General features: G+C 59.5%; 1 protein-coding gene across 17 annotated transcripts in view; it reads left to right on the top strand.

The window, feature by feature from the left end:
• Positions 1-15,562, top strand: part of ARHGAP23 (Rho GTPase activating protein 23) — a 125,493-nt gene that overhangs the window by 62,947 nt on the left and 46,984 nt on the right. For 12 of the 17 annotated variants that reach the window (XM_065577540.1, XM_065577536.1, XM_065577535.1 and 9 more), the window contains one exon: positions 6,761-6,943. In XM_065577540.1, the coding sequence (XP_065433612.1) occupies positions 6,761-6,943 (183 nt within the window). The other 5 variants (XM_065577531.1, XM_065577545.1, XM_042844542.2 and 2 more) reach the window with 3 other exon arrangements.

The following is a 15,562-nucleotide window of genomic DNA, read 5'->3' as shown; positions in this document are numbered from 1 at the left end:
AGAGCGAGGGATTATCATCGTTAACAGCAGGCAGGAGGGAGGGAAGCGGGTTAACGGTTGTCCACGATAACGCCGGCCTGGGGAGCATTAAGCGACGGGCTGGGCACCTGCGATCACTCCTGTTTCAGAATGGCGGGTTGGTCAGGGCGGCCAGTGGCTGGAAGCAGGCAGCTTCTCTAGCAGGACAGGCTCGGAGCCCGGGGCCAGGCCTGAGCCTTCCTGCCTTAGCTCCTCTGGATTGGTTGTGGAAGGAGAAGATCTTCCCACTCTGCAAATCGCGACCCCAAGAGAGCTCGAGCGCCCCCCCGGCCAGCGCCGGGACAGGACGCCACGGCCGTGGTGTGTGCAAAGCTGGCACCGGGCCCGAGGCAGGGGAACCGTTCCTGGGTAGGAGGCCGGGCACTTGGGAGCTGAGGGCAGCGTGTTCCCACATGCGGGACAGGACGAGCCTTTCTACAGCCTGACTGTATTGTCCAGCAGCATGGGGAGAGACAAAGGGGTTTTGTACCCCCTCCCCTTTGCTGCACCCCCCCCCGCTCCCATTCCCCCCTGCTCGCTCTTTCTTTCACACATCAAGTAACGAGGCTGTGGGAGGACAGCGCCTGAATTTTAACACCCTCGGCCCATTGCCGGTTCGCTCTCCCATGCCCTCCCGCCTCGAGAGGCGATTTCATTCAGCTGCCGCTCAGGCTGGAGCGCTGGGAATATTAACGAAGCCCCAAGTGGGGGAGGAAGAAGGGCTCGGAAAGGACCCCACTGATCCTCCCCCCCGCGCCGGCTTCTGCCTCCGGCCGTTTGGCCCAGGCCTGTTTGTATGTGGTGGCGATGCGCGGCCAGGCCGGGGCCTGCCTCTGCGCTGGCTGTAACTACCCGGGGTTCCCGAAACGGGCTCCTGCCGGGTCCCGCAGTATTGGTTTGTGGAGCGAAGTTCCAGGCAACTGGGCATCCCCTGGAGCGATGGGAGTGGAATGAATCCTACTTGTGTGCCTCTGGCATTGTCCACTGGAAGATCCCAGAGGTTCCCACACGCTAGTGAATCAAGCCTCACTACCCCGTCTCCCTGTGATGGAGTATCGATGCCTCTTCCTGTGTTACAGATGGGGAAACCGAGGCACGGAGCTGGGAATGGAACCGAAGGCTGAGATTGTCAAAGCCACCTAGCGGATTTGGATGCTCAATTCCCAGTCATTTGAGCGAGGATTGGGCATGCACAGCTGAGATCTCTGTGCAGACTTCCCTGCCCTCCCCGCCCCCCAGAGAAACATCCTGGGCATTTGTATCCCTGTAGGACGTAGGGACCCAGATCGAGGTTGGGGCCCCACGGGCCGGGCACTCCCTTCCCCGAAGAGCCTCTGGCTGCTGGGATGGTCTGAAAGGAGCAGAGCGCTGAACAGAGGGGCCGAGCCAGCCCCCTCTGGACTCGTCACGACTGAGTGTCTCTTTCTTCCGCCTCTCTGCCTTGGGGAGACTCGGGCAGTGCCAGGTGCTCGCACGCAGTCACTTTATTAAATAGGCTTCTGCCCTCCACGCATTGCTCCTGCCCCCCTGGCAGCATCAGGCCCATCTTCTCTAGGGCGCCACCTGCGCCCGCCTGATTGGAGCATTTGCATTCCCCCCCCCCCCGGTTATCGTCGGCAGAGCAGCCGTGTGTTCTGGGGGGCTGTGGGGGCGAGATGGGGGTCCCTTTGGGCCCTGTCTGATGATGCTTTGTTTCAGGGGTGTCCTGTGGGGGGATTTGTCTCGGCTTATCCAGCAGCGGGAGCTTTTTAGCGCACAGATGCGGCCTGATCAGATATTCGGCTTTTCCGACTGGTTGGACACGCAGAGGAGAAGGATGCCTGGGAGGCGCTTTTGGCTGAGGGGGGCGGGGGGGGGGTGTCTCTAGATGTGGCCTTGATCAGCAACCTGCTGGTGCCTCCCACATCCTTCTCCTTTAATCTCTGCTTCGTTTTTCCCCTTGCCCCGTTTCCCTTCCTGGCCTTTTTCTTTTTCTTTCCCTGGCCACTTTCTGTCTGTCTGTTTCACACCAGTCAAACGCTCCCCGCCGGCTGGAACAGAGAGGGTGCCCTTGATGCTTTCCCCAGCAGCCCTGCCCTCCGATAACCCCTCCTGTCTCCTGCTTCCTGCATTTTTGGTGCTGTTGTGACAAGAGCGAGCCCGGGAGGAATCTGGGTTTGCTGCCGCTCTGGGGCTGTTTTTTCCCCTTCCGAGCGCTGACCCTGGGTGTTACACCCCCGGAGTGCAGCTGGGTTAGGCCTGCATGATGTGTGGTCGAGTGTCCCACGTTCCTTGTGCCCCATCCCAGACCCCGCTCTGCCTCCTGGCACAATCAACCCCACCAGGCTCTACACAGAGGGACCGGTTGGTATCCAGCTGTTTGTCACGTGGCTTGGCTCGCCGTGGCCCATCTCGGCTTGCTGTGCCGGCGCAGCGCGGGCTTGGAGGGTGCCGGGTGGCTGGCACAGGGGGCTATTCAGAGAGTTATCGGGGGGCTTAATCTCACAAGCCGGCCCGAGCCGAAGAAAGGCTCCGTGTTGTGAATGCCCGATAAGGGTTGCGGCCGCAGCGGAGCGTGACGCGCTCGTCTGGAAAGGGAGAGCGTGGAAAGCGCTTTATGCCCTGGATAGATTGCTTGGATCTCGGTCGGGACTGGGAGTCCCCTGGGGGGCAGGAGGCGGCTGGCTCAGTGCGATTAAAATCCGCATCCCCTGCCTGATGGGGCTCTCTGTCTCAGAGCGACCGCCTTAGGGGACGGGGCAGTCCAGCCGTGCCGAGGCAGACAGCACACAATAAAGCCAGACACTAAGGCACAATTTGCACCCAGCGTAGCGTCCTCCTGCTTGGAGCCCGGCTCAGCTGCGTGCGGCTTTGCCTTTCTGCACTTGGGTTCACGCTGGCCACAAGCGAGTGAATCCTCCGTGCAGGCTAAGCCGGGGTGAAGGCATGAGACTAGCTCCGATCCATTCTCTTGGGCACAGGATTCTGGTCTGGTCTGGTCTGCAAATGTCCCAGATTAAACAGCTTCAAACCAAGGAGGCGACATGCGATTCCCTCAGCGTCGAGAGCAGGGCTGGGAGTGCCGGCCTCTGCTATTGTGAGCTGGCGCGGCCCGAGATGTCCCTCCGGCTATGGAATTGCCAAGTCGTATTCTATGATAATACTGTGCTCTTCTGTTCTGCCTTTGGCTGAGGCTCCTCTGGTCCTTTAAAACATCCTGTGTATTCAGGCTCGCCTCTCCCCTGCAAGGAAGCGACGTGATCACCCCTCCCCCCATTGACAGGTGGGGAAACTGAGGCACGACGCGGTGACTAGAATTGTCCGAAGTGATAAAGGGAGTTTGATCCAGGCACCGGAGCTGAGCCCAGATATCCTGAGTCCCAGCTGTATCCACCAGGCCAGCCTTCCTCTTGAACCGCGATTCTTATCTCCTTCCAGTCCACCCCCTCCCAGCTGCCGACCTCTGTTCCAGTCATTACCAATCTTCCCCTTTTCCTCCTGTCGGTTTTTCACCTCCACCCCCCAGAATGTTTCACCCCTTCTGCTGTTCGGCCCCAATCCCATTTTGCTGCCACATTTCCTGCGACGGAGTTTGAGCCTGTCAGCCGGGTCTAACAACCCCGAGTCCCCACCGGCCTGCCTCTTTGCAGCCATTCACAACAGGGCAAATTTGCACCCACTTTGCATAGGTTTAACAATGAAAACAATACTGCCTAGCTCTTACGTAACACTGGCCGAAGGAAGGCAGAATCCTCATCCCTGTTTTACAGATGGGGAAACTGAGGCATAGGGCGTTGTTGTGACTGGCCGGTGGCATAGCCAGGACTAGAGCCCAAGACTTCTGAGTCTCAGTCCAATGCTCTACCCACTAGGCTACACAGGCCAGTGGAGAATGGGGCCCAGCGTGCAGGGCAACGCAGAGTTGGGCCCCAGGAGTAAACTTTTAAAAAGCAGAAAGCACCCAAGTGACTAAGCAGCTGAAGTCCCATTTTCCAAAGGGACTTAGGAGCCTGCGACTTGTCTGGGCAGGAAAGTGATTCTGGAATCAGGTAGGGCGCGAGCTGAAAACACTACAGCTGTTCCAGAATAAGTGCGTCCACGTGGGATGTTATTCCAGAGTAGCTTGGCTGGTCGATTTCCCTCGGTAGACAAGCCCCAAGCTTTCCCATTGAAAGTCAATGGGAGAGAGGCTCCTAAATCACTTAGGGGGCTTTGGCTAATTTGATCCCACCTCTTTGTTTTGTGCGTGTCTCTCTTAGGGGGCAGGGGAAGAGCAATAAAATCATCTCGCAGCTGGAAAAGGGGAAACGTGGCGGGAGTGGAGTTATCACCACATTTATCTGTCTCGCAAGCCCCGCCAAGCACGACACCCGGTTCTCCTCACCGGATCGCCGAGCCCTTCACAACCTGTAATGGATTTATCCTCACGACGCCCCAGGGAGGCAGGGCAGTGCTGTTGTCCCCACTTTCTCTGTGCCTCGGTTTCCCCTAACTGCGAAATGGGGTTCATGCTACTGACCTCCTTTGTGAAGCGCTTTGAGATCTGCTGATGAAAAGTGCTAGGACAGAGTCTATTATTCATTATAGAGGCAGGGTGGGGGAGCTAATATCTTTTATTGGACCAACTTCTGTTGGGGGAAGGGGCAAGCTTTCGAGGGACACGGAGCTCTTCCTCAGATCTGGAGAAGGTAACCAGAGCCTCCAAGCTACATGTAAGGTAGGACTGATTGAGTATGTGGGGTTCACGCACATGCTGTAGGACACCCCTTAAAATGGAGTGGTCAGTTATGTGTTAGCAGGCAGCAGAGCGTGTTACCCGGTGTTGTGATGAGCCAGAAAACCAGAGTCTCTGCTGAGTCCATGGTTTTGAGTGGCCGGAGGAGTTATGAATTGACACCCTGGCAGCCTCAGGACACTTACGAGGCCCTGAAGCGGCTGTTTGTTTGTTGGCGCGTGCAGGCGGGCGATTTCAGTGGCCTGTCGTATTTCCCGCCGTTGGAAATGGGCTTGGAGTGTTGGTTTAGTCCAGTCCTGCAGAGCTCCCGGTCAAGTCCCGCAAATGGGGCAGGAGGAAGGGTTGCAGGATCGGGCCTGTCGTTGGAACAGCTTTGTGGGGACGGGAGGGTTGGGAAGAGGCCTTCCCCATAGGAGGGATCCGTTGGCCAACAGCCACAATCGCCGCAGGGACGGGTCTGCCCTGTAATCTTGTGGAGCCACGTGACGTGCGGCGAGGCCCCATGGAACCAAAAGAGCCTGGGTCCAAGCGGGGGCCCAAAGGTGAAGCGTGTCTCTAAAGTACAGCGTGTCGTGTTGCAGAGCTCGGGGAGCGGGAAGGCGGGGCGGCTGGCAGGGAGCCCCAGGCTCTGCAGATTACACCCTGTGCTGCCTCTCGGCATTCCTTTGGTTGGCTGATTGAACGGGGCAGCTCCAGCCGGGCTGTGGCAAGTCTGCTTCCCACACCCTGCTGGGGAGACGGTGCCATCAGATTTGGTAAACCTCCCCTCCTCCCATTTCTCCCTTGGCGTCTTGTTCGGTCTGCCACAGGCAGCCAGGGTGCGCTTGGCTTTTTCAGTGGCCCAGACGTCCAACCCAGAGAGCGTTTCCCTGCGTGTCTGGTGACTCAGCTGAAAATTCGACAGCCACCAGCTGGGAGCCGCCGATTGTCCGATCTGGGCGTCGGTCAGAATGTGCCCGCTGCCGTCAGGCGATAGCAGCCTTTATTGTGGGGGGGTGGCAAGGAGGAGACCGAGTCGGCCGGCTGCCTGCAGGAAGGGAAGGAGGAACGGGAGGTTGTTGAGCCCCAGGCCCTGGGACGTGGGATCTGCTCCAGGAAGTGTTGAGTGCCAGGGCCCACAGTGATGCCTGCCCCCTGCCCCCTTCCCGGCTTCCCCCATGCTCTGGTTCTCACCAGGGGTGTAATTGGAAGGGGACGTTTTTTTCATGCTGCCCCTGTCCTAGCAGTTCCCCTCCCCACGGCCTCCCTGGGCTCCAGCACACTGCCTTTGGCCTTCCCCAGCCGCATCCCCCTCCTCACGCCGCCCCGCCGGCTCCCCATTCACTCCGGGATCCAGTTCAAAGCCCCTGCCTCGTTTTCCCCTCAGTCCAGCCAGCTACGCAGCACTTGTCTCGCTCTCTCCCCCACCGTCTGTGCACTGGCCTCGTCTCCCTCCAGCTTCACACATGCTCCCGGCAGCCGGTGCAAGAGCCTTCTCCAGCGCAGCTCCTGCCAGTCGGGTCACTTCAGCGATACCGGTCTCGTTCCCAGGTTGTTGATCAGGGTCCTTATGCCAGTGTAGCTATTCCTGTGTGGGAAGGGGAATAAACGAATGTACGGATAGGAATTTCTCTTGGGACATGGAAACTTTTTGACTGTGCCCAGGAGCAGTTCAGGGTGGGAAATGTAGACGGGTTTCCTGGGCCAGTCTTTTTGCTCGACACCTGGATAGCGCCTATGTCACAGCCTGGCACAACAAGGCCCTGATCTTGGATTGGTGTTACCGTGACGCCAACAATGCATCACAATAATGAATTAGCCCCCAGAGGCCCAGCTGCGATCGGGGCCCCGCAGTGCCAGGCGCTGCAGACAGAGGTGAAATGAATTAACCCAGGTCACCCAGCAGGCTGGTGCCCCGAGTGCCAGCCCAGTGCCGTAACCACCAGGCCGTCCGTCCTTTCATGGGGCTGACATGGGGGGCTAGGAGGGAAGAACACAGTAATCCAACTGGAGATCTCCCTTAACCGCTTTCTTCTTGCCCCCCGACAGCCGCCGCTGGGCCGGAGAGATGGGACCTCTCCGAATGACAACGCCCCCCTGGAGGAGCCCTTCCCCTGGGTGGGGCCGAAGACAGTGCTGCTGCGGAAGAGCTCGCAGGGGGGGTTCGGCTTCACCCTCCGACATTTCATCGTCTACCCCCCGGAGTCGGCGGTCCACTCCAATGTCAAGGTAGCACTGCCTGGCTCCGTCAGCCTGGGGGGGCGTGTCCGTTTGGAATGGGCTGGTCCCCTGGGAGGAAGACCCCTCCCTCTGCTGAGTACAACGATAGCATTATTTGAGGGGGGTTGGGAGGAGCGGGGAGAGGGCAGCTGTTTTGGGTCCCCGTCCTCCCACGACAGGCCGGATGTTGATCCCTGTCAAATTCCCCAGGGTGATTCATGTGGGCGAACGTTACCGGGGTCCCCAAAGGGGAAACAACCCGAATAAGCCAATTTCCCTGGCTGCCTCCCAGCTGTTATATGGTAGAAGCCTCCCTTCAAATTCTGCCTGCTTAAGAAGTCACTGGTTCCCTCCCTCCCCACAGCCTGTGCTGGGCCGGGGGTCTGACTACCTGACCGTGATCCCTCCTGGGAATCTCTGAGTCTCTGCAATCCGATGCGCTCAGCTCAGGGTGGTCCCTGGATCCGGTGTGAGCGGCCCACAGCGCTGCCTTCCCTCTGGCCCATGGACCGTCCTGACTTCCTTGCTCAGACTGTCCATTGCCTTGGCTTGCATCTCTCCCATGTGCTTTGAGTTCTGCCTATTTCCACTGGGGACAAGCACCCCACAGTCCCCCAGTTTTTTTGCCCTCCCACCCCTCTTAAGACAAAACCCTTGAAATTCCATCTCTCAGTCCCAGGCACTGTCACTCCAAAGTGGCTCGTTCCCTCTTCCCCCTTCTCTCCCATGGTTCAACCACCCACCCCGCATTGCCCTCCACGGATGCTCTCCAGCATCGCCCCTGGTTTAAATACCTGCAGAGGCCTTGCATCATGGTGACCTCCCTCTGGCCAAGGTGGACACTGGATGAGCCTGGCCAGGGCCTTGGCTGTAGGCATGCAGGCCTCCTCCCCGGGGCTGAACATGCTGCATCCATAGCTCTCAACTCCCGCCGGCAGGACGCTCTTCTCTGGCTCCAGCCAGCTGGTGGCAGAGAAGATGGCCCCTGACGGTCCAGGGAAGGAAAACTGGCTTAGATTTCCCCACATTGTTTGTTCTTTGGTTGTGGAGTGGAAGGGCAAATGGAGGCGAATGGATCCGCTCCAGGCCTGGTGAGAACCACGGTGTCTGGCCAGTGAATGGGGCCACAGCTGAAGGAGAAGCCCCCTCCCCTCCCCCCAGCTCTCCACCACTAAACGCTACTGTCTTAATGAGAAACCGATGGCTCTGAGCGGCCACCAGCCCCGCAAACCCGCCGCTGCCTGGCGACTCTGCCTGGGTGCTCTGCCGGTCTTGCCATAGAATGGAGCGAAATAAATCCCGTAGCTGCTCAAGTTGCTACTGTGGAGCCCATGCCAGAGGCATGGTTGGTTGCCTCAAGACTATTGACCCAGAGGATTTTCCTCCTGCTTGACTGGGGCATTGGCTCATCGGGTCTGGTATCTTTCCTCCAAGAGAGGCCGATGCATGTTGCTTTTGCGGTATCCCCTACCGTGCAATGCCAAGTAGGGGGGAATTCCTTCCTGTTCGCTGCCGCCGGCGGAGGCCTCCCTGAAGCATGGCGTTTGCCTACCCGATTGGAGAGAATAGCCATACAATCGTCTCCAGCGCTGCTGTTTGACTCCCTGACCCGCTACCGCCTGGAATTGCTGTTGGCCTGGCCCCTACGGCACTGCGGATGTGGATGGGGACCTTCGCTCGCCTCCCCAGATGTACCACGGCCAGATGGCTGGTGCGTGGGGCGATCCCAGCGACGAGGGCTGGCTTGCTCTGCGATCGCTGTCGAGAAGGCTGCTGCGGATCCGGGTGTGCGGGAGCCCGGGGGAGTGTTGCAATGCCCAGCTGGGGAGCCAATCCGCTTCCTCATTCAGGGTTCTGGACCCTCTCCCGTAAGTGTGCTGCTCCCCCCCAGGGATGCATCCCAGAGCCCCCTACGCCTGTCCCCAGAAGGGGGAGTTGTGGGGCTTTGATTCTGAGCTGTGTGGAAGGGTGGGGAGCCGGGGAGCATCGCAGCCCCCCACCCCCGGCCCAGCTGCTGGCGCCCCCCGAGTTCAGGCTGAGAACTGCACCTTCGGCACACAGTTTAACCCCTTCACCGCTGACCAGCAGGCTAGACAGGCGCAGCCGATGGGCTCCCTTGAAACGGTCCAAGGGACGGGGCCTGCCCTGATGTTCCCTAGCAGGGCGCGTACACGGCAGCAAGTGGCGATTAAAGCAGCCAGCCGGGGCAGGCGATCTGGACGCTTCACCCGGCACAAGTCGTGCAAAATAACCGCCGAGTTTCAGGGGAATATTAGTTCAGCTGAGGCCTGGGTGGGGCCAAATGAGTTCTGCCCGTGGAGTGCGGCAGCATTACGGGGGGAGAGTAGGTGTATCCAGCCCCCTGCCATGGAAGGGATCCCCTGTTTGATTCCTAGATTTGCCCCCTTGGTCCCTGGGGAGACAGAGGGGTGGGGTGGGGTGGGGGGGCACAGCTGATCGCTGCAGCCTCGGGGGTTGGGGAGGAAGAAGAGGTTTCAGCGGCAGAAAATCACAGCGACGCAGGAGCTGCCCAAGCAAAAGCGCCCGAGTCTGCTCTTGTGCCCAGGGCCTGGTGTCTCAAGGGAAGCTGTCGCCCCTCCTCTGCCCCGGGGCCGTGCAGCTGACCAGTTGCACAACGCTTCCTTTCGGACCCGGCGCCCCCCTGCGCGCCTCCCCTCCCTTCCCAAGCGGGGAGCAGCCTCTGCCCTGCAGCGTGACGATTTGTCGGAACGTTTTTTGACCCGACTCCTTCGCTTTGTACAGCTGCCTCTGTTGGTTAGTGGGTGCCCGTAAATCCCCCTGTGCAAATCCCGCCCAACTGTTGGCTTTGCTGAGCGCTGGTGGCAACGAATTCCACAGGTTCGCTACATGCTGCCTCCGGCAGATTGACTGGTAGCAAATTTACAGCTTTTCAGAGTTACTGCCTGTCGGGCGGAGGAGCTCCTTGCTTTGCTGTGGCAGGAGGAAGAGAAGTGGTGGCTGGTTTCTTCGTTAACCAGTCATTATCTATAAATCATCTCCCACCCAGCTCCTCTCTAACCGAAATAGGACAAGCCTTTTTTATCTCCTCTCCGGGACCTCTTAACAATCCGAGCTGTAAAACCCCAGGGACCACTCAATTCGACTTGGACTGCTCCCGAAAGGTATTTGTGTAAAGAGGAAGGATGATCGTATGGGTCAAGACCCTTGGCTGGTACTCAGGAAACCTGGGGTCAGTTCCTGCCTCTGCCACCGACTCCCTGGGTGACCATGGGTAAGTCGTTTAATCTCAGCCTGCATTCTCCAGCCTGTACAACGGAGAAAGGAAAGATTATTTCCCACCTTCCGTCTTGCCTGCTTAGATGATAAGCTCTCATTGGAAGGAGCTGTCTCTTGCTGCCTGTGTAGACCCTCTTCCACCCCCGCCCTGAGCTCGGTTGGGGCCCTAACTTCCGCTATAGTTAACAACATGTAGAATACATGCCTAGTTCATGCATGAAGGTATTTACAGCTTTGGCGTGTAAGCCAGGCGGCCGCGGGCACGTGCCCAGTTGCACGTGGGGCACGCCGTGGTTTTCCCGCGTCGTTTTGCAGCCTGGAGTTCATTTTGTGCTCGACACAGGACCACATTGGCCCCTCTCCGCTCCGTCCTCGGTTCGACTGCCACCCTCCGCCCCACAGGCGGCTGCGTTTCGCTGGTGCTGTAGGGTAGGTACTTGCCGTGAAATCTGCCCGAAGAACCCGCTCCAGCGGCTGACCTGATTGGGTGGAGGTGGAGTGGGACGGTACCTCCCTGTGTTTGGGGCAGATTGCCTTACGCGGGCAGCTGGTAAAATACTCCAGGACGAACATCTGCCAACTTGGAATTTCATTGGCTGGAGACGTGAGACCCTTTGGGGCGGGGAGCATTTAACGACGGAGGTACACGCAGGGCTTTCTCATAGCTGCTCAGGACTGGTTCCTTCGCTAAGTCGTTTCCTCCCCCTGGCCGCCCGACTTGTTTTGGGAATCAAACAGCGTCTTGTCTCCAGGGGGCCTTTGATCTTCCCACCACGTATTTGCAGACTTCGAAACGTCTGACAATAGCACCCAACTGTTAGCCCCTTTCCCCGTCCTGCTCCACGATGGATGCGAGGAGCCCGTTAAAACGGAGCTTTGTGTGACGGCAGCATCTGGAGTCATCTGACATTGAGACGTGTCCCTCGGCTGCCTCGCAGCATCGGGGAACGTGTGGCAGCGAGACAGGACTGCGGTACCTCAGCATCAAATCCTGAAGCCTCCAGCACAGAGACCTGGCTCTCTAACCTCTGCTGTGCGCGGAACCGCGACGCGACTGCCCAAAGCACAAGGCCCAGGGACCCCCTCGGCTGTATCCCAGCCCAGGACCTGAAAACCTTCATCCAGAAACTCTGACGCCGAGCCCTGGCTGCATCCGGGAGCTGTTCAGAAATCCCTTCCCCGGACACAGGCCTGCTTTTCTCCTGCTGCGTGACAGGGCTCCGACGTGGGCCTGACTCCTGTCTGCCTTTCCCCGGGGCGGCCTGGTGCAGAACGGGCAGCGTGAGTGCGACGAGACCACCCGATAACTCCCTTCCGCGTGGGACCGTGGCCTGGCCGCTTTCCCCTCCACCCCCTTTCCCAGCACTGCCGAGCTGTCCCAGCGAGCGGCGGGGATCCCAGGCACCGAGGGGCCTGTCCCGAGCAACCCCCAACCCCAGCACTGTTTGCTGGCGGCAGTTCATTCAGATTCAGCGTCTGGCCTGGAACTGCTGACCAGGCGGGACTCAGCATTGCGGCCGGAGCCAGCGCCTTTGTCTGGGTCACTTTGGAAAGGAAAAGCAGGTTTCTGCCAGGCCCGTTCAAAGGCTGCCTGGGGTCTGGAATCGCTTGGATTCTCTCCCCTCTCTTCTGTGTGGTGCCCTTCAGACAAAGGGGGACCTGTCTTGGAGAGCCCGGTGACCCCTGGGGCACTCCATCCTTACAGGTTTTTAAGGCCCGGCTTGACAAAGCCCTGGCTGGGATGATTTAGTTACGGATTGGTCCTGCTTTGAGCAGGGGGTTGGACTAGATGACCTCCTGAGGTCTCTTCCAACCCTAATCTTCTGAGAGTCCATGCAGCCCCCTGCCTGACTCTGTAGTGCCCCCATCTCCAGCTCTCGTCACGCCGCTCTCTGAGTCGCTAGTGGGGTTTATCCTCGCCGTGCCCTGTGCTAGCCTCATTGTCCAGCTGGGGGAGCGAGCCCCAGGGCAGGTTCAGTGACTTGCCCAGGTCTCCTGAGTCCCTGCCCAGTGCCTGATCCACTCGATCATCCAACCTACTTCTTGCACAATGTCTCACTTTTGCCTCCCTTCCCACACGTGGGTGCTGTGGAGTGTCTCCCCCTCACCCCGCCACTTGCCTGCCCACACTAAAAATATAAGTCCCCCCAACTGTGCAAAATGGGCCTGGAAATGTACCAGCCCAAGCACCCAATCTCCTTGCCCGCCATCCCTGGATGCCAATAGGTGCAAAAGGGGGTGGGTGTTTTACTCGCCCGTAAATAACACCGATGACACCTCTACTACTCTCCCAGGGTGAGCAGATCCTTTCCCAGGCTGCTGTAACCAGCTCCCACCCATCCAGAAACCTCCATCCGGCCTCCTTTCTGCCTCTGCATTTCTTGAAGCATCACAGGGCTCCCCGACCCTTGCTTCCCGCAAGTGCCCAGGAGGGAGGTGTGATCCTGTCTAGGACAGGTGCAGAACAATGCCAGAGGATGTCGTGAAGGCCAAGACTATACCAGGGTTCAAAAAAGAACTAGATAAATTCATGGAGGACAGGTCCATCAATGGCTATTAGCCAGGATGGGCAGGGATGGTGTCCCTGGCCTCTGTTTGCCAGAAGCTGGGAATGGGCGACAGGGGATGGATCACTCGATGATTCCCTGTTCTGTTCATTCCCTCTGGGGCACCTGGCATTGGCCACTGTCGGTAGACAGGACACTGGGCTAGATGGACCTTTGGTCTGACCCAGTCTGGCCGTTCTTATGTAATGAGCGTAGGGCCTAGTGATGAGAGGATCGGGAAGCACCCGGGATCCCCGGGCAAGGGAGCCCGAGTTAGGCCTGGAAAGAGCAGGAGGGAGATTTGCACCTGGGATCAAGGCCCTGAATTGGGGGCTGGTGCTTGGCAGAGGGACCCATGAATTGATCAGGGATGCTTCAGGCGTAGGGTCCCCTCGTGGGTGCTCGGAGCGAAGGGCAGCTGTTCCCGGGATCAGAACCGCCGGCTCTCGGGTGGTGGGAAGCAGGGGAGTGGGGGGGGAGCCGGGCCCCAGGCCAGACCTGGGGGGCAGGTTTCGGTGGAACTGACTCAGCAGGGAGTGAGACAGGAGCTCTGCATTCTGCGCAGCGCCGGCATCACACCTTTCCGTGCCGCGGGGGAGCCAAACCCCCACGACCCCTGGGTTGCCTGGCCTGGCACAGGAGCCGGGGCAGGCTGGAGGGGAGGGGAGAAGCAGGGTGGGGCTGCGGAGGAGGAAGCCTTGGGCTTAAGGGAACTTTCCCATCCCACTCCCTTCCTGCGGCCCCAGGAGTTCAGTAGCTGGGGGTGTTTGTATCCCCCCCCCCCACTCACCAGCTCCACTCTCCTCGCGCCGAGAGTCCCCCGGGCTGCAGGGTGGGACGGCGTGTCCAGGCTCCCCTGCCTGGAGGTTGATCAATCTGTGCCCCCCAGCCAGGCGGGGATCCCAACGTGGGACCTACCTGCCACGCTCGCAGGCTGCATGTCCTAACAGGGCCCTGCCCCCACTTCCCCGCTTCCCATTGACCCGGAGCTGTGGGTTAACGTGGGGAATCCTGGCATGTGACTCTTGGAAGCTTGTCCCCAGCTCATGCCCTCCAGGCGACCTAGAAAGTGACATTCAGGGGAGCCCAGCAGGGCTGGAGTCTGAGAAGTCTCGGGCGTACCTTGGAGCATCCCCTCTGACTGGGACCAGCTGGGGTCAAGCCATGATCAGAAACATCAGCTCTGAGTTCGGAGGGATCCTCCCCCACCCCCCGCTTGCTCCCAGCCCATCCCCACGTCTGTCTCCCAAAATCCAGACGCCTCCTTCGCTCCCCCCTCCCAGCTCCAGATCTTGTCAGCTCGTGTCGTGCCATAAATAATGCAGCACCGCGAAGACGGCCCCTCCGGCCGAAACCGGCACGTGGCCTCCCGTGATTCACCCTCGATAATCATTACAGCGCTAAATATAGCCACGCTCGCGGCTTGGGACCGGCCTCCAGAGAGCATCACCGGAGCAGCGCTTCCGGATGGGGGAGACTTTCAGCCCCCCGCGGCGGGGCGCTCCCTTTCCCTCTGCCAGTCCCTCTGTTGGCGTGGACGCTGTGCCTGGTGATTAGGGTGGCACCATCAGCTTTCTTCCGAGCCGCCCTGCAAGGTTTTGGCCCTTGTAACCCGGGGTTGCTGCCTCCAGATCACCCCCTTATGGCACAGGGCGGCCCTGCAGCACCCAGCCCTCGGTTTCCCTTCTCGGGTCTTCACAAGAACTCTGCAACCCAAAATACTTCACAAGGTTCTGTCTGGTGTATTGAGTCCTGGCAACGATGTCTCCCCCCGCTGCCCCCCCTGCACCCCTCCCCCCCGAAAAAAGGAATTCAAACCAAACCCACCGGGTCACACCTCGGAGCACCAGGCCAGGCCTCCCTTCGCTAGCATCTCCCCATATGTGTCTCCCCTGCTGTCTCAGAGACGTCTGCAATGCCATAAAAACCCCGTGGCATCAGTCTCAGATCCCAGGTTAATTGTCTCGGCCTGCGGGGCTGTTCGCGTTTGGGCTGCGGCTGGATCCGCCCCCCTCGTGCGGTGTCAGAGCCCTGGCCCGAACGTCTACACTGCTATGTATAGCCCCGATCGCTCCTCTGAAGCCCTTCTGCTTCCCTTGCTCATTGTCACGTTGCCCATCTGGGATTCCCGTCTGACGGGACGCGGGAGAGGGCTCAGAGCCGGCCTCCCCCGGCTGTCGGAAGCTGGTAGCTCACCAAGAGCAGGGAGCTGGTCTCCTGGGGACGGAGTGGGTGGGATTTGCAGTGCTGCCTGGGGGATTTAAACACCCAGTCCCCATTCAGTTTAATGGGAGCTGAACGTCCAAATCCTTTAGGCTGCTTTGCCGATTTTTCGATTGCTCTGCAGTGACCCCTTTGGCTGACTCGGGAATGGCAGGCAGGGGACAGGGAAACAGGGTACCCCGAAGGGCTCAGGGGGAATGTCTGTTTCCCCAACCTACTGGTCCTTCCCAGCCCACGACGGTGCCTTGATTGGTCCGGGTGGCTCCATCCCTCATTGCCTCTGCTCCAGACCCAGCCAATCCTGATGGGGTTGAATTGGCACCTTCTGTTTCCCTCCGGCAGTGCCAGCTGCCCACGGCATCCCACAGCGATCACCCCAATCGCACCAGGGTCGCCCCTCCTGACACAGGCTCCTGTTGTGGGGTGAGAGGATTTACCCTTGCGGTGGGGGCCCAACTTTACGTTCCAACCAGGGGCCGGCAGAGGCTACTCAAGGGATCCCCGATCATGGTGCCCCGCCCCCCAACTCCTGGAGCGGCGCTGACCCCTATGGGAGAGAGGAGATTACAGCTTCATTCTCCAGCAGGGCCCTGGGTGAGCACAG

This window comes from Chrysemys picta, chromosome 24 (assembly GCF_011386835.1).
Source record: "Chrysemys picta bellii isolate R12L10 chromosome 24, ASM1138683v2, whole genome shotgun sequence".
Lineage (NCBI taxonomy): Eukaryota > Metazoa > Chordata > Testudines > Emydidae > Chrysemys > Chrysemys picta.
This window is presented reverse-complemented; position numbering and strand designations above follow the sequence as displayed.